The sequence below is a fragment of the Pelecanus crispus genome, chromosome 5 (assembly GCF_030463565.1).
Source record: "Pelecanus crispus isolate bPelCri1 chromosome 5, bPelCri1.pri, whole genome shotgun sequence".
NCBI lineage: Eukaryota > Metazoa > Chordata > Aves > Pelecaniformes > Pelecanidae > Pelecanus > Pelecanus crispus.
This window is the reverse complement of record NC_134647.1, coordinates 54095834-54119891: the sequence shown is the minus strand read 5'-3', so window position 1 is coordinate 54119891 and position 24058 is coordinate 54095834. Positions and strand designations below refer to the sequence as shown.

Here is a 24058-nt window from a genome sequence, read left to right as displayed (position 1 = left end):
GTGGTACCATTATTAGCATCCCTCTTACCTCTGGGGCACATAGTTATCTTCAATTTCCAGACACAAGTTTTATCTTACATCAAATTCCGGCTCTGCAGTGTAGCTGTTGAGCAGCACTGTGCTGTTTATTAGGTGCCAGCCTGCCTTAAATCTCTGGTAAATGTACGAGGGAGAGATACCTCCTGGCTCTGAGCAAGGAGTGAGAGCGAGCACCCTGTTACCTGAGATATTTTTTTTCCTTTGGTAGAACAATTTTGAGGCTGCAGGGAGGCAGACAGTTTACTGACTTTATGATGTGTGTGTTCCATTTGCCTAAAGAATCATTATGCAGCTGTGGTGAAATTACTTTTAATGATGATTGTATTTTCTTTTTTATTCTCTGCAATCCAGACATCATTAATCTAGGCTGTGAATTTTAGAGCTGGATAAGAGCTTGAAGGCATATTGGTACCTGGATGTGGTCAGTTCTGTTGTCCTAGAGCCAGACTGAAGAAAGGAAAGAAGCTGCTCTTGCTTCAGAGTATCACCTTTTTTTTTTTTCTTTTTCCTTTTTTTCCTTTTCGATCAGGTCTTGAAGCATAGGGTGAAGGTTTCTCTTCACGGTGCATGGACGGAAAGCCAATGCGCAGGTAAGATATGAAAAACAACTGTCCTTCTCTTATCCAAATATGATAAATCATGTGAGTTGGTTTCATAAGTGCCTAGACCATAAAATGCTGTTTGTTTTTGGTTTTTTTTAAAGGCCTGGCTAGGAGAATTAGAATATAAAGCATTCATCTTTAGTCCTTACTTCAATTTATTTAGTTTTCAATATTTACAAGACCAGATGTCTTTAAATGAATATGCTGTTAGGAAGACTGTGGAAAACAAGTTCTCATAATTCTCCATCCCCCCTCCCTACTTCCCCTTTTACTATCATATTTAAAATCCAGTATTTAATTAATTAGGTATTCAAATTGTGTGAAGTAAACTGCCTGGAAATAAATTTAAACTGGATTTCTAAGGGGCATTATTTTTCCCTTAACTAAAGGAGCTTAGTCCCTTTGATGGAATGAAATCTTGGGTAAAAAGGAGATTTCCTTTTCTAATTACAGATGCCAGCTGCCTCAGTTCTAACAAGCTGAAGATGCAGCTGAAGTTTAATTCAGGGGAGTTCTTGCTGTGGTTATGTCAGAAACATTATCTGTTGTATAGAGAAAAAATTGTCACAGTAAATCAGGATGATGACAGGTTGGCAAACAAGATTGTCTGCTAGTTCTAGTTGCTTTTCACTGTCTGATGGCAATCCCATGGCAAAACTTAACAGCAGATATATTTCTGTATGGGATACAGGCTGTGTGGAAGCAAAGTTTCCTGAAGTTCTACACGTCTAAATGAAGGAAAGAGAACTCGTGCAAATTGCTTAGTCTGTCTCCACTCTTTAGGATGTTGAAAGTAGGGAAACTTTTATTACGGATAATTCTGTAAACAGTCATGTAAGAGAAGGCAAGGCATTTTAACCATAGATGAATATGTAGAGCATTTCTAGCTACAGCATTTGCAGAAACCATTAGCCTGGGTTCTGTGTTGTGGAAGGAGGTAAGAAATAAATAGTCATTTAAACCCTTGAAGAGTGACACTATGATGTTTAATTAAATGAACCCCTCAAGCGCAACAAAAAAAGATTGTGCTGCTGCTTCAGTTAAGCTAATGAGTAAAACCTTGGGACATGATATGGGTATCACTGGGGCTATGTATTGTTCATTATTTTTGCCAAGATGAGAAATGTGGTTTAGACAATGAGGAGCTGTATGTGACTTTTACAGTGAGTTCCTTTTTCTCCAAGACAGATTAAGTAGCAGATGAGCTCTCTTCCATCTTAGTCTTCCACAACGGAGACTGTTTAAATCTTAACCAATGTAAAACCACAGCTTTTTAGGTTCTTATGTTGTACTCCATTTATCAAAATGTTTTTGCAAAATGAAATGTGAAATTGGTGACTAGCTTGGCTTGTGTTCTTGTTTTCTCTCTACTTTGTTTTTTGCGTTCCTAATGGAAAAATTGAGGTTCTAAATTTATTTTTATGTCTGCTGTTTTCTGCATGTTACATTGAGACACAGAATTAAAGTGCTGAAGTTCGTATGTCTCTTGTGGGTTTGTGGCCTTGGGCTTGCTATCATGGAAGTTCAGTCTGCCATTCAGACTGGGTAGTTTTAGTGCTGGGTAACAGCACTGGGCAGAAGAAGTAGAGGTTTTCTATTGTGGTGCTGATCCTGACACTTCAGGCTTTTTTTTTTTTTTTTTAAAAATTTTATTTGGATAATGGATGCAGACCAGACCTTTCACTACCTTGTGTCTTCCCTCCCTCTCTGGCAAGCCAGAGTAGAGCATGGATAACACATTTGACATATTTACATGGCTTTACTTTTGAACTAACCTTTCAGCTGATCTCTGTGCCTAGATGTATTGTATTGCTGCAGTTTAGCCTGACAAGCACGGCTCTATCGTGAGCTGTGGACTTGAGTTCTTGAATATGCTTGCATCTTTTAAGGGCCTTTGTGTTTTATTGTTAAAATTCCTGTTTGTTATTCTACTGTGTATCTTAGCAGAAAATGATAAAAGGTTCCTGATTGGATTTCAGGCTCACAGATCTTCCTATGAAGTCTGGCTAAGCAGATGGCAGAGCACTTCCTTTTATCCTTTTACTCAGGGCTCTGCAGCCATTTATTACCACATGCGAGAGTCCTGTTAGGTATTGCAAGAAGAGGGGAGCAAGGCTTGGTCAGTACTGTATTAGTAAACATGGTGAGGGTATCAAATATGTACAGTGTTCAGAGGACGGGAAGTACAGTTTGAACAGAAAAGGCATTGCAGCTGTTCCTGTCAAGATTATAGTAGAGAAAATGCATTGATGTTCTAACAGGATTTATCTTGCATTAGAAATGAAGTGATAGTTGGGGCAGGCTATTCTTTCTTGCTGTCAGGCAGCAGCAAGAGAACATTGTTTTGCTGAAGGTAAAAGCAAGGCAGAGGGGACCTCTCCAATGAAGGGCATAGTCCCACAATACCCAAGCAAGGAGGGCAGAGCAGATCTGATGACTGGGGTCAGCCAAGAGTCTGGTGCTCATCAGGCAAGTCTGTAGTGATGAGGAAGGCCTGAGGTCAAGCCAGGAAGCCAGTGCAGCAGGTCAGTATCAGTGGGGTACATGGTCAGCTACAGGTGTGCCTTCACCATAGCTCAGGCCAGGCACAAGGGCTTGGAGCAGCTCCCAAGCAAAGTGGGGAGGCCCTCCTGGCTCTTTCTCACCCAGCTCTTTCCTGGCAGCCTGATCCCAGGTTACAGCAGCACTGTATCAGAGCTGGCTTGAGCACAGGCAGCCAGACCCCGCTGAGGGGGAGAGGCTGCAGATCCTGATGGTGCGCTTAGGGCCCTCACATGCGCTCAGGAAGTTAACCGATTGCTTGGACATAGCTCTTGCCCAAGACAAACTGCAAAAGGCTTAGGAAGGTTTTGGAAGACTCCAGTAATGACCTCGTCTTTCTGCATATGGGCATCCTCGCTCTTGGTGAAACTGAGTTTTCCGGGTTTGGTCAGTGAAAAAGAAAGTAATCAATGTAAATAGGGACACATATACCAGATCCTTGCTGTTCTCCTTTTGAGTAATGTAAAATAGTATTGCAGTCAGGTTTATCTGCTGGTTTTCATAACTCAAGCTCATTGAGCACGCATATCTAAACCTTGCTGTCTAGGTAAGAAAAAGGAAGTCAGTGGCACTTTTACTAATAATTGGACTTTTAGCTAACTTAATTCCTAGAGTATTGATTGCCACAATTAAACATTGCCATTTACTTAGTTGGCAGTGTTGTGGTGGTCACTTCTGTTGCTGAAGGTATCGCCTTTGGCTGGGTGAAATCAAAAATCTTTGTTCTAGCAGTTCTGTAACGAGTATAGGAAATACTTTCTTTGTGTGTGCATTAAATTCAACGCGAGGTGTTGACAGAAATCACTACTGGTTTGTTTTGTTTTCTTCATTTGCTACTAAAATCCATTGCTACTGAAATCCCCTAGAGCAATGTATGATTTTGGATTTCAGTCGATGTTTTCAGCCTGAGACTTGTTCTGTTTCACAGGCCTTAGGTCAGGCTGTTGTTTTCTGCTGAACTGTGTTAAAACTTGCTCATAATCTTATGCTGAAACATACATTCTCTTAAACAAAAAATGCAGGCCACTCTGACTTGAAAGTTAAGGAGCTCTATGGCAGTATCGGAGAGTATTTTTCTTAGATATGTATTATTAGATATTTTTTTGAACTTTGGAAGACGCTGCTATAAGCTCTAAGGATGGATGTCTTTTAGATGCATGTATTAATGAATAAAGTTTTGGGAACCGGCATAGCTGAATAAAATGGAGGCAGAGCAGCTTGCTTATTTAGCTGACTTACTGTTGCAGACTGCCTGTGTTCCCATTTGTACTTTTCAGCAGCATGCTACAAAAACTGATCCTTTGTCAGCCCTTTCTTAATCCCGTTGTATTTGCAGATTTCCCCAGTCCTGCATTTTGATGGAAGCTAATCCTAGAATATCTGCATAGCTGAGTGTGAATCTTTTATCCTTGCATACACATTTCCTCTCCAATCCTCAACCCTCCTTAATTACCCCGAGTATTCAGGACCAGCTCTTTACATGTGTGTGTAGGGAAGCAGCTAGCCTGCCATGTGAGAATCAAGTGCTGCCTTCTGTCTTTCACACCTCTAAGCTACTGACTCATCATTTCATTCTCTATGCATATATATGCATAATGCACACATAATGCAGTTAAATTATTATCCTCGTGGAGACACATGGCATCAGACGGTGTCCTTTTAATTCACACTTCTGTGCCTGTGTATAGCAGCAACCCACAGTGCTTAACATCAAGCATCTGGTTTGATCCAGTATGGAAATTCCCAAGCCCATTGATCACTAGCTTCTGCATTACCCAGAGATAAGTTATGGATGAATCAAGCGTGCTAACTTGATTATTACTCTTTTTTTCCATCCATTCAATTTTCTTTAATTGTTAACCAGCACTTTCTCTCCTGAAGGAAGGAGGCTGGATACAATGCAGGCACCCAGATAAACGCTGATGGGAACAATGCAGGAATGCCTCCAGTTCTTACCAGACTCCGTTTCAGTTAGTTAATTTAAAGATATGTTCAGCAGAGTCTTATTTGGGAGAAGAATCCTGTTCTGTGCTGGCTAAGAAGGACTAGGACTACTGCCTAAATCTGGCCAACTATTCACATGGCATAAGCTGGTCCACCCCATTTCTCTGTGTCAGCAAAGAATCTTGGGTGGTGGGATTGACAAGGTACGCTGTATTCCTCGTGGCAGCATAGCCTTAATCTAATCTTTTTGTAGTTAGAATCTGTGCTAGCCCAAAAAACTCTGAGATCTGCTTTAGGGCTGTTTTTAGTGGGGGTTGTCTTTGAGGAAAGCCTACAGGTGTACAGAGGGGTTTTTACAGAGGGATTAAATTCCTTACCCTCTGGCCTTAGCTGCTAAGGACTATGAAAGTAAGCCACTTAGGTAAATTAATCTTTAGCCAAGGTTTCTTGGGGTTTTTGTGGGGTACCATTAAACTTAGTTTGCATATGCTGCTGTGAGGAGAGCTTAGCTGCATTGTTTGTGAACTGGGCAGAGCTTTCAAAATGGTTGTCAAACCCCACGAGGTGAATTTGGGTTGTGAGGGACAAGGGTGGGTGGAGGAGAGTGAGCAGCAGTATAACAGCAGAAGGATTTGTCAGAGGTGTCAGAACAGGAAAACGGTGATGGATATAAAAACGATGGAGTAGGGATAAAAAACCCAAGGCATTTAAGGTGCAGAGGCTGAACAGGAGCAAGCAGCAAAACCCAGAGGGGAGACCCAGCTGGATCTGTGTAACTAAGATATGAGGAAGAGGTAATGGTCTGAAACATCTGAATATGATGATCAAGGAGAGGGTGTGGGGGGAATGGGAGAACAGTCTAAGATGCAAGTGAATTAATTTGAACTGCTGCAGAGAGACTGGTTTCCCTGTGGTTAGAAAGTGCATTTGACATAATAATGAGAGGAAAAGATGTGAGTTATTTTTTTAATTCTTTCCTTCAAGCATGCTGCAAAATACATTGAGCAATGGCAAAGTGAAGTTAGATTTCTTTTTAACTCTTAGTATGAACAAAGTGAGGTAGTGACAGGTCACAAATGCCAGTGTACCAGAGAAACTGGTAATTGGTAAGATGCATCGAGTCTTTCGGTATGTCTCCAACAGCCAGTGCACTCACTGGGTAATTCATAACCATCAGTATTCTGATATTTTGGTCAGTATGCTTTAATTGCTCTAAGTGATGGTTTTCCTTTGAAGTGGGAAGAGGCAATAGTTCCCTATGTTTTCTTTACTTTTGCAGCAATTGATATGTCACTGGTGCTGATGCATCTTTTTAATAATTGTTTATATGATATCTGGCAGAAATTCTAATATGCTCCAAACATGCAAAATGGTATCTCAGTTATCTGTGTGGTGTGTCTAGTGTGCACTGATCTGCTTATTTAGTCTGATTGCTGAAAATAGCATTGGGTTTAATTCTTCTTGTTTAGCACCTGTTTCAGTCATAAAGTGATAGTGAAGCCTGGGGTGTAGGCAGACATCTCTGCACAGTAAGGTATGAGATGTGTCATTTTGGTTCATCCTTGCAGAAAAGGGCTTGGGGCAATACTGCATTCCTGTTGTCTCAAGTTAGTAGCGTACACGGTGCAAAGCATGATCTGTCAGCATTGTCATGCTGCTGTGCAGAGGGGTATTGTGCTTAAGCCATGGCAGAGCCGACATCTGCTCAGGGATGTGAGGGATAAAGGAAAGGTATCTGAACTTTTGTAAAGAAGAACATCAGATAGCTAGAACGCTGCATCTGGAGCTGGGAAGATAGTATGGTTTTCCTACCCTGTGCCAGAAGTTTGGTTTATATAGTCTCAAGGGGTTTCTCATCTCTAAAGTTACAATCTTGACTTTATTTTCTTCCTTTTCTGGTAGGCAGATAGTCATGGATACTTTGATTGTTTTGACTTTTTCTTGATTGGTTTGATAATCCCAATTGCCTTCTGCAGTTCTTAGTCTGCCATTCTTGGGAAAGATTAACCTTCTTTTGAAACATGTCAGGGAAGGTAGATTGAGTCAGAAGCCTCCATAATTCAAAAATAGCTGAAGAGGTGATGATTAAATGGATATTCTGTGAACTTGAAAGATACTCGTGGTAGGCTGCAGGCCATTTTAAGTTACTGAAATCTGTGTGACAGTTTAGTGTGTTCAGATATCACAGTGATGAGTGACCTTATCAAAAATGTAGGTGGAAGAACAGAGAAATTTGGTTAAATCATGCAACTGGAATTCTTTGCAGTGGAAATCCATCTCCAGCTCTGTCAAAGAAAACTGAAGTGACAATGGGCAAGTCAGCTAATCTCTGCTTTGAGTCACTCTCTCTGAAATGGGGCTAATATTACTCTACCATGCAAGGCTGTTACGAGGTTCAGTTAATAAATATGTATGTGTAGTTGGATATTACAGTGGTGTGTCACAGAAAGCATATAAAAATAGGTATAAATATAAGCCTGTTGCAAGTTGGCATTTGTTTACTTCTAGGTACACTTTGAGACGGATTCCTCTTTCATGTGATCATGTGCTTGTTTCCACATTGCAGCATGGAGCTATGGGCACTGCTGATTTTGTGCTCGTAATCGATGTGAGCTTTGGCTGACAGCTGGTGATAGATAAGTTGATGATGGTCCTGTCTTATGGCTTCCTCCGCTGCAGGTGTACCAGTACTCGACCAGGAGAGACCGGAATGGACGTGACTAGCCGTTGCACACTGGGAGATCCTAACAAACTGCCAGAAGGGGTGCCACAGCCTGCTCGCATGCCCTACATCTCTGACAAGCACCCTCGACAAACTTTGGAAGTCATCAATCTTCTCCGGAAGCACCGGGAGTTGTGCGATGTGGTGCTAGTAGTTGGTGCGAAGAAGATCTATGCCCACAGAGTGATTCTGTCAGCCTGCAGCCCCTACTTCCGCGCCATGTTCACTGGGGAGCTGGCAGAGAGTCGGCAGACAGAAGTAGTGATCAGAGACATCGACGAAAGGGCCATGGAACTGCTGATTGACTTTGCGTACACCTCTCAGATCACTGTGGAAGAGGGAAATGTCCAGACCTTGTTGCCAGCTGCTTGCCTTCTCCAGCTGGCTGAGATCCAGGAGGCCTGCTGCGAGTTCCTTAAGAGACAGTTGGACCCTTCCAATTGCCTGGGCATCCGAGCTTTTGCTGACACTCACTCATGCCGTGAACTGCTGAGGATTGCTGACAAGTTCACGCAGCATAACTTTCAGGAGGTAAGAAGCTAGTATGTTGGAATCATGGTGTAAAACATGTGAAGGTGTCCTGTGAGAGCCTGGGCAGCTCTCATTTTGTGCTTCTTTCCGAATCCTGCCTTTACATCTGCTGTGTGCTCTAATAGTGATGGGTGCCAGCCATTAGTTGGGGAAGAAAGAGGGAAGAGGTACTTGCAGGACTGCGTTGCACTGGCAGTTTGTATATGATCTGCAGCATTTCTTCTCTTAGAGTTGTGTGGTGAGTGCTACATGGAAGGCAAGGTTGCAGGTGTAGTTGGAGTTTGGTATTGTATCTATCTATCTATATATTTTATAGCTGACATGGCTGCATAATGGTGTGACATTCCACTCCCCTTTCAGAAATGTTCTGCATTCTACAGGATTGGAGGGGAGACAGGTGTTAAAGTAAGGACAATACATGAATAGAACCAAAAAAATTGAAAAAATTGGTGTTGAATTTAGGGATTGGAAATGTGGGTGTATGGGGGAGCATACAGCTGCCTCAGTGGAGTCTTCAACTCCCTTGCTGTAGCAGAACTACGGTTTTGCACCTATTATTCAGCAGAAGTTGTGTGAAAGTAATTCAAATGTGTAATTTTGTAGCTGATCTTTATAAACCCAAGTCTCTTTTCCTTTGTTAATTCTGCCTAGATGGTTTTTTGGGGAAAAAGAATCGCTGGCAACTGGTTCAGGGAAAGATCAGCATAATAATTAAGGATTCTGTGAGCAGTAGTCTGAGTGGGTCTTTATTTAACTGTTACACCCAGATGCAGAAAGGAGCCCAACGCTTTTAAATGGTGTCTTTCCTGAGCCCTGGTTGGAAGGGCAAGGATTTGTGTATGTTTTGGAAGCAGCTACTCTCTAGGCGTGGTCTGTTCCCCTGCTAGAGAGATTTGTCTCTTGCCTTTTCCAGACACTGCACCCTTCCATCCCTTGGAACAGGTAGCCTGCTATGAAGAAATCTCTTATTTCCACCTGCTTCACAGCTAGATCCTTTCCAAAGGGAGTAACTCCAGTATTGACTCCTGATGCTAATTTAGTTTCCCCAGAGAAGTGGCAGTATATAAGTGCTGTGATGGATTGCAGCTTGCTGACTTTTTTTTCCCTGCAGGAAATAGATTGGAATTGTATTAATTTCAGTCAGGTAGTACTTAAGAAAATTATGACCAGAAGCAAACACTATTGAACTTGACTGTTGGACACATTGAAGACAACACTTGGTATTTAACTGTAGACACGTGACATCAGTTTACTCTGAAAGTTGCAATTAAATATGTCTTTCCTAACCATGAAGACTAGCAAAACAGAATTTGCTGTTTAAGATGAGAGCTTGGTTTTTTTGTAGAACTTGGTGATTTCCCAAAAGCCCTACATTTTAGCTGGCCATTTCATGTGCTCTGTGCTTGCTCTGCATTTCTTTCCTTCTGCGTTTTTTTGGGTAGCAGGATGGTAACCAGATGGTCGTTTATTTTCAGTGCTTGGTCGTTTTAATGGTTAGATGTGTGCTTTTCTCATTATTACATGAGTAGGGCATGCTTACAAGCCTCTAAATATCTCTTTAACAGCGTAACAATTTTGTTTTTAAATGTTTTGGCATTAATATATGCAGCTGTCTGTTAAGAGCTGCCTGCGATGGGGTTCTTTGCTTTTGCAGTCCCTCAAAGATAGCTTCCTGTCTTCCTTATCCCTGTTAAAACACAGAAGGAGGAAAGTTTTGGAGTCGAGAAAACACTCTCCTCCTCAAAGATTGTGCAAATTATAATTGACTTAACTGAATCACTGCCTCTGGAAAAAATTGCTTAGATTAGAACACTGTTTCTTTGGCCTGGGCAGGTTTTGGTGTCCCTTTCAGTGCCCCAGGAGTTTTGCAGCTCTTCATCCTTTATGATCACTTCTTTTTGCTGCCACTGTTTCTCTGCAGGTAACTTTAATGGTGCTGCTTGCTGGGATTGTATTGTGTTCCGCCATTATTTTCCAGCTGGAGAGTGGATTGGTAATCCCTGATGGAAGCCAGTGACTTGGCTACTTAATCATCCTCCACTGTGGAGGCTGAAAACTGATAAAAATGTGCCCTCGTCTACAGAGGCTGTATGGTCATCGTTCCTCTGAGCTGGCAAAAAGAAATGCGAGAGAAGAATTTCCTGAAAGGCAATGTAAAATATTAAGCACTAGGCATCAGGCCAACCCATGCAGTTACTTTGAATGCAGTCTGAATCGCTTCGTGTCCTCTGCTGTGCTAACCTCTAGTTCTATTAATTTTTATGTGTATTGCTGCATTACATCATTAACTTCTTGGTAAAATGTTTTTCCAAGTCTTCCATTCCCCTCAATTTAATTTGTTGCCTAAAACCCCTAGTGAATCTTGTGCATGTAATGTGAAATAGTTCTATTAACAACTCCACTGTACAAGAACAGCCTTCTTATTTTTTTGTTTGGTCTCTGGCATCTGTGTGAAGGGAGAAAATATACTTAAGGATGAACAACTTGTACTTTATATCAATAGACAAAAATTGCACTCCATATTGTATACTCTGACATTTATTCTATCTGTTTGTAAATGCAGTAATGCACATGAATACTGTAGGAGGAAATGAAGCCCATCCAACTCTTGTTTAGTAAGCAAGTCAGTCAAATAGACCGTTAATATTTGTCAGATAATTATTAGTGTGCTGATAATTAAGCCAAAATAAGCCAAAGCATTTTAAATAATTATTTGTTTTACTATGTAAACTAACAAGTTGCATAGTAGTAATAACTTGGTTTGCCATCCATGCAAGTGGGTTTTCTGAGGGTGGAAGGGAGAGTCTGGATGACCATCCTTAACACAAAAATTTCCAGAGCCTCTGTTTTCAGAGTCTGAGGCTGCACTTATAAACTGGTGGGGTAAAGTTTAGACATAAGCTAGTCTATGTAGAAGGGAGGGAGACTGTGTACAAATGCTGATAAAGATCTTCAATGACCAGCCCAGTTCTTACTCAAAGGCTGAAGTAGTGTGTGGGCTAACCTTGCTGTGGCTCTTACTGCCCCTGAAAGCCTACAGGATCCTAGACCTAACTCTGGTAACTGATCTCACTGTCTGTTGTGTTCCTTTTAACTGTATTTGCTGTTGTCAATACTTGGCAATTTTTGTATATTTGTTCAGTGCTCTTAATTTCTTTAGGTAATTAAAAGGACTGCACAGCTGACTGCTGTTGAGATGATCGTGTCAAAGAATGTATTTTTCTTTCATTTATGCTGCAAATCATAAAATAAGTCCTGGAATTCTAATGCGGTTGCAAATGATAAAGACAAGCCAATACTTCGTTATTTTCTGTCGCTCTCAGATTACAGGCTACAGACTGGGAGTGCTTGTAGGGAAGCCAAGCTGGCAGTTATCAATCAAACCATTTCTGCAGTTCTCTTTATTTTGATTCTTGCATCTTTCCCATCTACTTGGTATCAGTGCAGAAGACGTGGTTGTGCGTGAGCTCTGTAACCTCTCAAGGCGGTTGCAGGCTGACTCACATGTGCTCTGTGGTGTGTTGTGTGAGCAGTCCTCCAGTGGCAGCTAAAGCCTCCTGAAAAACTCGGTCGCTATCTTGGGTACTGAAGGAATGAACATGTTTGCAGATTGTCAGTGGCTTGAATTTCACAAGAGATCAGTCCTTAGGGCCTTAGGAAGCTCTGATTCCCTCTTAAGTGCATTTGGACTTGTGCAAACTCCATGTATATATTTAGAGCAAATGAAAGAGGCAGGATCAAATGAGTCCATCACCCTCTCCTGAAATATTTTCTGTTCTGCAACAAATTGGCATTCAGGAAGACTTTCCATGTTCTCTACAATGCCTCTGGTAACTTGTTTCTGAGACATTTATTTTTGTGCTCTGTTTTGGATTTCTTGTGAATAAAGCCTCTATTCCGATGCCACTTTTCAGTCATGTATTTATCACCTATGCGACGTTTTTATTTCTGCTTCATGTATTAGACACAGCAAATAAGGAGACTGATTTTAAAGAAGGGCTTTGTTTTTCCTAAATTTTGAAGCCTGATCAGTGGTTTAATGCTTTAAAAGTGTCCTACAAAAAAACTTTACGTAAAATTCCCTTTCACTTGTATACCCATCTAAAGGTGTCTGTGTTGTGTTGCTAGGGACTGCATTCTGCTCTGTGCAGCAAACCCTTCGCATGTGTTGACGTCAAAACAGTGGTGGGTATTTGGCACTTACTGGATCAGTCCATTAGACTAATTCAAGTGGACTGTATCCACTTCAGAGTTGTACTGAAGTGCTGGAGTGGTGAATGGCTGTGGTGCTTTGGCCACTGTCCTTACTTTCTTTTTTTTTTTTTTCCCCTTCCCATTTAACCAGGTAATGGAGAGTGAGGAGTTCATGCTGCTTCCTGCCAATCAGCTCATAGACATTATATCCAGTGATGAGTTAAATGTTCGCAGTGAAGAGCAGGTGTTCAATGCGGTGATGGCATGGGTGAAATACAGCATTCAGGAAAGAAGACCCCAGCTGCCACAGGTAATCTTGAGTGCAGTAACATTCGAGACTGCTTTATCCAGGGGAAGAGTAAAGAGGGCTGATACGGTGGTGCCACAGCAGTGTCACAGTTCTGAAGCATGCAAAGCCACAGTAATTCTCTCTGACTTCCACCTGTGTTAGGTGGCTTGCACTTTCCCTTCATCGGGGCTGGAAGGTGCAGTGGCTAGAGCCTTCAATAGTGGCTTTGTTGAATTGTTTCCAGGTAGGACTTGCCAAACTAGATCATTCCAGTAGTCTGTCCAGACAAACCTGCCTGCATTGCTTTGAGTGTTGTATAAAAAAAACATAGTGGATAAGAAAAAGCTTGTCTTCATTTGCAGTGTATCTTTAAGCTCTGCTGTTTGATTTATGCCTCAGCCCTCATGATCTTATACTGGAGCTTGTCAGAATGGTTTTGTTGAAATACGATGCTTCATCTAAGCCAAGCCATTTCACAGAGAAGCACCCATTCTGACAAAGCTGTCAGCTGGAAAGCCTCTGAAGTCTCAGGCTTTCTGATCAAAAGAGGTGAGAGTCTGCCTGCCTCAGTGTTTCTGCTTTGCAAATAGACATTAAATGCAACTTTATTTAGTGGAAAGCTTTTGAAAATAATTTTAAATAAACAAACCAAACCAGAAAAAACTGCTGTTCTCAAGGTAGCTCTTAATGCTCTTATAACTGTGTGCCTTTTTAGGCCCCTCTGTCTATACCTGCATGAGCCTCTAAATTCTAAGCCATTGTGAAAGGCATGTTATTTGTTATTGTTCATTTACTGCACAATACTGGTCACATTTAAGAGAGCTAAATGGTTGATAAAACTTCTAACTAAACTAGTGTTTCAAGCAGATATATTGACATCTGTAATTTTGTAAAGGTTTTCAATTGTGACCTTGTTTTCATCTGTTAATAGATCCAGTGGATTGTCCCCTCTCAAATACTGTTTTTCTGCTGGGTATCTAAATTGATATATTGAAAAGGCAAAGGTGCTGTAAGATGAGCTGCATTTAACTAAAATGCCAGGATTTGGACGTGTAAATGGCCATGCATGTTTGCCAGAAGAATTACTAACTTTTTGTAAAAACTGGTTGGCCACTGTTGTTTTCCATTTGGCTTCTTGCTTCTCTGTGGCTATATGTGGTTTACTATACACGTTCCGTTTTGTGTTTTAGGTCCTGCAGCATGTCCGTCTACCGCTGCTGAGTCCCAAGTTTCTTGTGGGTACAGTGGGCTCTGATCCACTTATTAAAAGCGATGAGGAATGCCGGTAAATCTCCTCACTGATTTACAGAATTGGATTTCGTTGTATTTGGTGCCTTATTTGCATCTGTTCTCTAAAACTGTGCTGATTTGTCAGTGGTAAATGGGTGATATCTCACAATCTCCTCTTTTGCAACTGTGAGGAGAAGAGATGCAAGAAAGCATGTTTTCTATTTGTGTAATAGTCAACAGTGTGCCCTATAAGTGTTTGTGTTCTTTCAAGTTTTCAGTGAAATAGCAAAGTTTGAGTGCACAGCTGGTAAAATACCCTTCAGTGTATTGTTTTCCATTTCACTTTTTTTGTTTCTCTAGTCATGGCCTTTCCACTTACTTTCCATTTACAGCTTACCACTTGCATGGCATTCATGATCTCATTATTACTTAAAGTAGTTTCTGTATGTACAAAAATCTCTACTTTTGATAACTGAATTGGACTCTGGGATTAGAGTCTGCTATTTCCCACTATGCTAGTGCAGGGAAACTGTTATTTCCTTATCTTATGGTATGAGTCTTCTAGTTCTAGGGAGTTCTGTATCATCTGTAAAGCACGCAGTTTTTCTTGTGCTTAATGTAAAAAAGTTCAGGGGATAGGCTAAACTGTTCTCTTCCTGAATAAGCATTCATAGTGGGGGAATTCCACATTTGTAGAGGGAAGGAGGACTTTTTTTTTCTTTTTTGTTTTGTTCAAGGGTTTGGAATATTAGGATTAGTCCAGGTGGCAAGTCATGAATGGATGGACAGTGTGAGCTGGCCAGAGCTGATGGAGAAAATATTCATCAGAAGGGTACTATCTCCATCTATTGGTCATGTGTGTGTATTATGTATTTGTGTGCTTTTCAGCTCCTGATTTGTTCCTAGACAAAACAACTGATTGTTAAGTTTTAGCTTGAGGCAGTCTGGGTTTTTCTTTTCTGCATAGTAAGCTTGACAAGTCTCTTGTCACAGTTTTTTATCAGTCTTTATAGCAAGCAATATCAATTATTAACTGGCCAAATATTGATACTGGTCTACTGCTGTTGCTGTGTAAATGACTTGTAAACAACTGATGAGTATTTAGGTGACAGTGTATGTTTTAACTAGAGCTATTCATGCACTTACGTGGTTTGTGAATACCTGGCGTGCATGACTAATGCTGGCTGCTCTTGCCATTGGTTTTGATTCATACCTTCTCCTGAGACTGGTATCAGGTGAACTTTGGGGATTAATATTTTCTTGTCTTGCGCAGGGATCTAGTGGATGAAGCTAAAAACTATCTGCTGTTGCCCCAAGAGCGGCCACTGATGCAAGGACCAAGAACTAGACCGCGCAAACCCATACGCTGTGGAGAAGTGCTCTTTGCAGGTATATATAGCTCTTGCTGGCTTAGGTCAGGGCATTCAAGTCTGGGTTTTCTGGTGCTGGTGGTTCCATAAGGCTAGTCTTTACAACATATTTCTGAAGTGACCTGTGCATTAATATTTGGAGATTTGAGTTAACTTACACTTTCTTACTTGTGTGATGTCTTTGGTGCTATGAATGCCACAGTACTTCCAAACTTACGCTAATCCTCTTGAAAATCACATTCTGTCTTCTAATTATAATCTTGAGAATGAGTAACTCGGAGATGGGGCTACTAGGTTAAGGCTGACAAAGTCCGGAGGGATTATTTGTACTGGGCACGCATACGGTACGTGAGCTCAGTGCATTATTATGACGCTATTTCTTGTGTTTGGTTCCTACAGTCGGGGGCTGGTGTAGTGGGGATGCAATTTCCAGTGTTGAGCGCTATGACCCCCAAACCAATGAGTGGCGAATGGTGGCTTCCATGAGCAAAAGACGCTGTGGCGTTGGAGTCAGTGTTCTGGATGATCTCCTCTATGCTGTGGGAGGCCATGATGGTTCCTCTTATCTTAACAGTGTAGAAAGGTAGGTCTCCATGAGGCCAATGTGCAAAATATTAACTCTGAATGTTTAAACCTGGGTGCAGCCTCCTAAAAATTGAGTTCATTGTGCTAGCTGTGTTCTTGTTCTGCTGAAAACCTGAAATTTATATTACGTTATCTACATTTCCTCCTCCATTGCATACCCCTTCAATATTGTGTTGGTTTACTGCTGAACTAGGACTTCATGCATAACAGCTTGTGTCATGTTATCCCCAGCTTAGTAAGACAAGACATAGCCTTTGGTATGAAGAAGGCATATGTAAAAAATGGGTCTGGATATAATTGATGGGAGGAGTGATGATCCTGGTTAACCTTCTTTGCAATTGCTGGTTTTTTAGCATTGTTGAGGAGGGTGAGGTTACAGTAAGCATTTCTTAGATGTTGAGGGAAATATCCTGGCATTTTATTGTGGGGTGGTAATTAGAGAATTAAGGAACCTTGGCACTTTTATACAGAAGAAGGTATATGGGTCAGTTTTAGACCTGTGAAAGACATAAATCAAACAAGCTTTGCCAGACTGCCTGTTTCTGGGAGCTGCATATGGGAATCCCCATGCCTAAAAGCCACGTGACTCAAGCACTCCTAGTACTCTGAATCTTGGCCCTGTAACAAATCCAATAAGCTATACAAATACCTCCTTCCTCCTCAAGCCTCCCCTTCTTCCCCCATATATCTTTGCGTACTCCCAGCTTCCCAAGTCATGACCCTAGCCTTACATCTCCCATGTCCTGCACTTTTCTGCTATGTACCATATTTCCTTGTCTCTGGATTCCCAAGTCCATCTGGTTCCTTTGTCTTTTATCTCAAAGTGCAGGTCCTAGTGCTGGCTGAGTTCTTGTGTGAACTGCAGAGAACATACAGCAGAGTAACTCTGGCTGCTGCTTTTTGCATAGATGCAAGTTACCACATGTCAGCCAGTCCCTGGTAACTTGCTGTCTTATGAACCTGAACATTTGATCCTCAGTTTGAATCATCGTAAGCTGCAGTTTGAACATCACTGGAATAATATGTATTGGGTGCATTATATCACCTCAGGGGTTTTATCCAACTTACAAATACCTGTATTGCAGTTTAAGCTCAAGATAGGCAAGTTTCACTGCCTTAGTAGTTCCCAAACACGGGGGAGTCTGAAACATACCTAGACAAGAAATTTGTGCTGGTTTGTGTGTTTTTCTAGGTATGATCCGAAGACAAATCAGTGGAGCAGTGATGTGGCCCCAACCAGCACCTGCAGGACCAGTGTTGGAGTAGCAGTTCTTGGGGGCTACCTCTATGCTGTGGGTGGCCAGGATGGTGTCTCTTGTCTCAACATTGTGGAAAGGTACTTTTTTTTTTTTTTTTTTTTATTTAAATTAAAAAGTAGGGCACAGGGAGAAGAGGGTTTCTTAGAAGGTGCAGTTGATGCAGATGAGCTGGAGAGGAGGTAAGTACTGTACAAATCTTAAGGGGATTTTTGTTTGGAGAGAATAAGGTCGGTCTTCCTGCCCCTTTGTGAAGATGTCAACACTTCACTAAGCTTTGTTGTTCATTCTTTTGCCAGGTATGATCCCAAAGAAAACAAATGGACTCGAGTGGCTTCCATGAGCACCAGGCGCCTGGGAGTTGCAGTGGCTGTGCTAGGGGGCTTCCTTTATGCTGTGGGAGGCTCTGATGGGACTTCTCCTCTCAATACTGGTATGCCTTTTGCTGTCCCTCATTGCAGTCAGCACTTGTCATTGTCCTTAGTGGCCCCAGATGGCTGTTCAATAAATTGGTCATCAATTTGCTGTGTGTTTTTTCTTCTTTAAATGTGTTTTTTACCATACAGCGATTCACTCTCTAGGTTTGTGAGCACCTATTACCTAGTTGTGTGTGGGTTTTTTTCTTTCTTGATGCTGCATTTGGCAGTGTGTCCTGAATAAAATACTTTGATCATTTGCATAACAGTTGCAAGCACATCTGTCTTTCCTGCAGTAGCCCTTTTCTGCTGTAGGAAGGAAGGTGCCAAAGGTAAAACTACTGCAAGATGGTAATGCAGGTCAGTTTGTAGCATTGCCAGCTCACTCTTGAGTGAAGATGCTGAATGTGATTGATGTTGTAGGGCTGGAGAGAGAATAGCAAGCCTTCTATAGAAGAAAAGCATTAGAGTGAGATAACGAACTGTTTCATCATATTTTTGGTCTGTGGAAGTTGCAGTGTCTTTACAGATTGAGCAGTACTTTGGATGCAGGTTCAAAAGTGATAACCCCCACTGCCTGCCAACTCTGTTGTCCAAAGATGTGTCATTTCCTCTGCAGTGGAACGCTACAATCCCCAGGAGAACCGTTGGCACACAATTGCACCCATGGGGACGAGGAGGAAGCACCTGGGCTGTGCAGTATACCAAGACATGATATATGCTGTGGGAGGCAGAGATGATACGACAGAGCTCAGTAGTGCTGAGAGATACAACCCTCGAACCAACCAGTGGTCTCCTGTTGTGGCCATGACATCCCGCCGAAGTGGAGTGAGTTTGGCTTGGTTTGCTTGCCTTATACTGTACATAATCATGTGGTGAGAGCACAGGGTAGTGTCATCTTGGGAGGCTTCTCTCTTGCTTCTCCTGTACCTTCACCTCTCCCCTTCTGTGAAGGGAAAGGTTTGCAAAAGTCAAAGCTCTTTAGCAAGACTGGAGAATGAAGTGGTAGTCATCTCGTGCCATAGACAGCTGTTTAACGTATCTGAGGATGGGGAAATGGAGTCATTTGAGCATCTTTTCTAATAGTTTTGGTCCCTTATACAGAGTCAACAACTTAACTCCTCTGTTTCAGGCCTCTTTACTTTTTACTTGGTGAAGTAGCCATACTTGGCCTGAGATACTATTAGAGAACAGTATCAAAATTAATACCTGGGTTTCATCCTGCAGTGCACTTTGGATGAATTAGGAAGTGAATGTACCTACTTGCCCAGAAGAAAGAGCTGGGAATCTGTGCAAGCATATATTTAGATACAAACTTCCAGCAAAGTCTTTTCATTGCCTTAAGATGTGTGGGAACAGGGTTTCTGGGCTTTGACTTAGAATGTTGCCTCTCTTCACCGAATCCTCTGAGTATGGGGAGTGACAGCATGTTCTCATCAACTGCTAATCTTCCTGCTTTCTGTAGACATGTGAAGAAAAGATTAACATAGTGTTTTAAGTAGTCATCATGTTTAGGCAGATGCAAATGCTATGAATATTTATCATTGGATACTAGATTATATAGTAAAGAGCAGATTAATTCTGTCTGTTAGTATTTCAGTGTCTGGTGAGGCAAGTATGAATCATAATTTGAGCAACTACTGGTTTTGGAGGCAGAGAATACGTATTTATTTCTGTCCTCAAAGCATATAGTACACTGTCCAACAGTCTGCTTTTTAGTTACTGATCGGGCATTGACTTTTCATAAGCTGCTTCTATATTTGCTTTCTGTAGAAACTGCTAAACAGATGCATCTGTATCTGCAGCCCTCCTGAGTTTTCTAACTTCCTCAAAGCCAAAACAAGGACTGTTTTACATTGTGTTCTTGCCATCTTTTTTTCTTTTATGCCATGAGATGTTTTCACTGGAAGTGATCTTCCTAGACTACAGAACTTGAGATTTCAGTGATTTTTGTGCTTCAGTAGAAAGATGAAATAGAAAGGCTGGAGGCCAAGGTGCTTACAGATGGTCCAAGCCCCAGCCCAAGAGGAGCAGGCCAGGGGCTTATATATGGTTCTCCTAGTTTAAGCAAGCATTCCGGGCTGTAGGCTGGTAGATATTTTGGTGCATGAATGTCACACGTGGTGAAGAATTTCAGTCCAGGACATAATAAGTTTTGACTGATAAAGGCTTAGGTTCTCACGTATCTATTATCATGCAAGCATTTCTAGTTCTTGTAGCTGGTGAGAAGGGGAAACTTCTGCTTTTTCTTTATGAGATTCTCTATTTTGAGATAAATATATAACTTTTCATGTCTCGTTATTTTTTAGGCTGTTTTATTTGTCCCTGCCCCCCCCCCCCCAACCCTCCCTCTACTGCAGACTGCCTTTCACCAGCCATGTTTATTAAATCCTTTTATTAATACTTCCATTTTAAACCTTCTTTTTAGGACCTGTCTTTTCAGGACATCCCAGCTAAATAGCTACTATCTGTGATGGTTGTTTTGCAGGTTGGCCTCGCAGTGGTGAATGGACAGCTGATGGCAGTGGGGGGTTTTGATGGCACAACGTACTTGAAGACCATTGAGGTGTTTGATCCAGATGCTAACACATGGAGGTAACTGTTAAGTTTCTGAAACAATCAAATAGCGATCTCCAGCTGTAGCTGCTGCCACCCAGCTGGAGCTGTCCCAGCCAAATTAGACACATGATGTACACCATAGTGAAGAACTCGGGTGTGGTGGCCAGCATAAAGTTCACATTGTGGCTTGTTGGCTTGCATGAAAGTGTAAGAAAGAGAATCACATTTTCAAAAATATCCCAATATGCCATTTACCTGTGGCATCCCCATGTCTGTGACTACGGGAGAAGTAGGCAGTTGAGAAACATTTTCTTGCAGATTTCTGCTTGAATTCCAGCCATTGACTCCATTTTAAGTAAAATGGGAGCAGGTTTTCCATCTGAGTATCCCAACAGATTTAACCAACACTTAATGAATAAAGGCTCATTGCATCTTTTGCAGGTAGGAAAATGGTGTATAGGTAGGTTATTGAGACCTAGAGAAAATAAATGATTTAGCAGGCTTGTTGGGTAGCAAGCAAAAGGTCATACCAGAACATACTCTGATTTTAAGTGCTGCTTTTGAACATAACAAAAATGGACCACATTGAGAGAGATACACCCTTTCTGTTTATTTTGGGCTGAGGCTCTTCTGCTTCCCAATAAAACTAAGCTTGCCCTTAGCAGAAGGTGCTCACAGTCATGATGTAGAATTCGTCCTACTCATTTTTTTGCTTTCAAGCTGAGGCTCTGATTTCCAGATCCTTTTGGAGGAGCTGAAACAGAGCACTTTGAGCATATGATGTTCTTTCCCTTTAAATCTGCAAGACAGCAATTAAAAGAATTTAATCTGATTTACAAGCTGAGAGAAATAATATGAGATTGCCAATCAAAAAGTGTGTACTGAACAGAAAGGCTATTTTTCCTCTTTCTTTTCTAGTCACAATGACACTTGAAAGAATTGCCTGTATTATTTATTCACAAATCTAATTAGTATAAAATTTCAAGCTCCTGTCTGTATTCTTGCTGCTTTAGTAATCTGGCAGGGGTGGGGAATAGAAAGAAATCAATGTCCATATTCCTCCCAGCCTCGTAATACTAAGTAGCTTAACCATTTCCTGCTGAGATAAACTGTCATAAGAAGCAGTGGAGGAACTTCCCCTTGTTTGTTGACTTATGGACAATGCCTTTTGAGCTGCTGAGAAAACCAGTTGAGTAATAACCTACTTTGTATTCCGTAGCTGAATGGTTTCATCTACTTCCACTGACAGTAACAATAATATGTCTAGAATTAGGAGTTACTGCCTGGGCTAGCATTCAAAGAAGTTTAGGAGGTTGGTCAAGGTACTAGCTTGTGGGTTTTTTCTCCTACTGAATTCCATATAGCTGATCAACATCTGTGGTCTTCTTTCTTTTGTTTGCTGTACTTCTTGCTCTCTGAAGGATATTTTTATTTGTGTAGCCCAACTGAGAAATGCTTCCGATGCAATTCAGGTTTAACAAATTGCATTGGTAGGAGTTGTTTGAAGAAGTTGCTTCTCCTGTTTCTGCCATCAGACTTCAGTGGCACAGAGGGGAATATGCAGCTGAAGTGAGTAGGATGCTGGAGTCTATAGGGATCAGATTTCCATATGAAATGCAGGCACCATTTCAGTAACATATTTTGGAGAAACAGATGGTGCTTGGGATGTGTTACATCTTGGTTGGATCAGCTGAATTTAGGGTATTAGAAATATAAAAGAAATCAGTTGAATTGTAAGCAGCAAACCTATCCTTGCTCTTGTGTTCCCCAAAATGTAGCCCAAGGTCAGCTACAGCCTGCAGACTTCTTTTCTATCTTGCACATTAGCGGATGGGGAGAAAGCAAGTCAGAGAAAACTGTGGTGTCAAAATGAGAAGCAGTTTCTGTTTTGAGAGAGAAAGGCATGAGCAAATACAGCTGTTTACCTTGGAAGTATACAAAATGACTGCTACCCAACTTACTTGTCATGGTCCGCTTTAACTGGAGGTTAACAATGGTGTAATTGTGTTTACAAGGGCTGGTTCAGTCTTTCCCATAGTAGCTCCATGAAGAAGCTGAACCAGGATGACCACTGAAACCTTGTCTTTGCAGGTTGTATGGTGGGATGAACTATCGGCGGCTGGGAGGAGGAGTAGGTGTTATCAAAATGACACACTGTGAATCCCATATATGGTAAGCATCAAGAGGGAGGGAGACCCCTTGGTTCTCATTCCTAGAAAAACTGAAGAGACTTGTTGACACTGGACCTCTTTGCAGCTCTAGTATGCACGGTCTAGATCCAATGTAACTCTTTGACGGTGACTCTTTCTATGGAATTTATAAAAATTACTTCTGTGAGAGTGTGCCCAATGGGAGACCACATTGTCAGACTCCAGGGAACCACTGGACAAAAGTAGAAGTGTTGCTCATGTCCATATTTTTTCTAAATAGTCTACATTTTTCAATAAACCAAACTGTAAAAGTTACTGTAGCGTAAACAATGCTGATGTAGAGACCATGTGCTATACTGGGAGTCTGGCAAGGAGGAGGGTTTCCTGCTTTCCCTCCTGCTGTGAGCAGTGGATGTGGCAGCTGTGTGGTGGGCGAAAGAGGAAAGTGATACAGAAAACATAGCTTTTGCCTTATTTACAGAGAGCTTCAAAAAAAGTACTTGACCTGCAAGGTGCCACCTTTGCACAGAAGCTTTTCTGTGCACAGAGTATATTTATTTTTTCATTTAATTTGTATCATGTATTTTCTTTGTATCGCTCACAGCGATAATTCCAGCTTTTTATATACATATATATGTGTGCATATATATATGGATTTTATATATATGTATATGTGCGTGTGCGATTTGAGTTTTGACAAGCTGCTGGTTAGGGCAGGGCTATGTCCTGCCAGCTATTGTGGTTCCAACCCTTGTGGTATGTTTTAGGGTCTCTTAAAGTACAGGAGAGCTATGAGGATGGGTGCCCTGAGTATCTTTTCAGTCTTGCTGGAGGCAAGAAGTAGAACTGGAACTCTCATCTATTGACCTGAATCAGTGAAGTGCCCAAAAAGGGTGAGAGTGAAAAGGACTTCAAATGATGCCTTTTTACTGTACAGTGTATGGTACAAAAGTTCAGCTTTTGTCTCTCCCCTCCGCTATGAACCCAGAAACAACTAGTTGTTGCTTACTTATAAAACCCCTTTTCTCACATTGCCTGCTAGGTATCAGTTCTTGTCTGAAGCTGGGACACAGGGGTATCATCTGTTAATTCTCACTAGCCTAGATCCAACCCTCACTTCTCAGGTATCTGGCTAGAATGGCAGACCCACAGTCAGCTCCTGCTGAAAGAGGCTTAGACCAGCATCATCGTAGCTGCCCTCCTGCCTCTTGTCCGTGTCTTTAGAATTCCTGTTGTAAAACACTGACCATGATGAGATGGTACCCTCCCCTTTTAGTGATTTTTACACACTTTGCCTGTGTTTGTTTAGAACAGGGAAAGGTATGAGGGTCATTAAACAGTTTGGAGGGGAGGGACTGTTTGCTGGCACTGTGAGTAACTGTCATGTTTCAGTGACTGTGGAAGCACCCAGGGGTGGGGGGAGAAGAAGGAGGAACTGTAGACTCAAAGGTTCTGATATGTTTGTACTGTAATTTCTATGTAGTATGAAAGAATGACCTTTTGCACCTGATATAACTTTGGACCTTACCAAATCTGATTTTAAGAGGACTGTAAATTCTTGAGATGAAAAAGACAGTGCTGACATCTTAAGTTCTTTAACTTTGTAGTTTGATTCATGTAACTCAGCATT

At 41.5% G+C, this 24058-nt stretch overlaps 1 protein-coding gene across 1 annotated transcript; it reads left to right on the top strand.

Annotated features, from left to right (window-relative positions):
• Nucleotides 1-595: 595 nt before the first annotated feature.
• Nucleotides 596-22570, top strand: KLHL20 (kelch like family member 20). The gene is made up of 11 exons (XM_009482855.2): nt 596-629; nt 7806-8379; nt 12725-12883; nt 14053-14147; nt 15366-15481; nt 15862-16045; nt 17240-17383; nt 17603-17736; nt 18339-18547; nt 20208-20314; nt 22370-22570. The coding sequence occupies exons 1-11, from the start codon at nt 607-609 to the stop codon at nt 22452-22454; spliced, it is 1830 nt and encodes a 609-aa protein (XP_009481130.2). The 5' UTR covers nt 596-606; the 3' UTR covers nt 22455-22570.
• Nucleotides 22571-24058: the final 1488 nt, after the last annotated feature.

Coding starts and splice junctions, on each gene's coding strand:
- KLHL20 (XM_009482855.2), top strand. CDS start 607: ATGGACGGAAAGCCAATGCGCAG. Junction 15,482..15,861: donor TGGAGAAGTGCTCTTTGCAG/GTATATATAGCT, acceptor TGGTTCCTACAG/TCGGGGGCTGGTGTAGTGGG. Junction 17,384..17,602: donor TGTCTCAACATTGTGGAAAG/GTACTTTTTTTT, acceptor TTCTTTTGCCAG/GTATGATCCCAAAGAAAACA.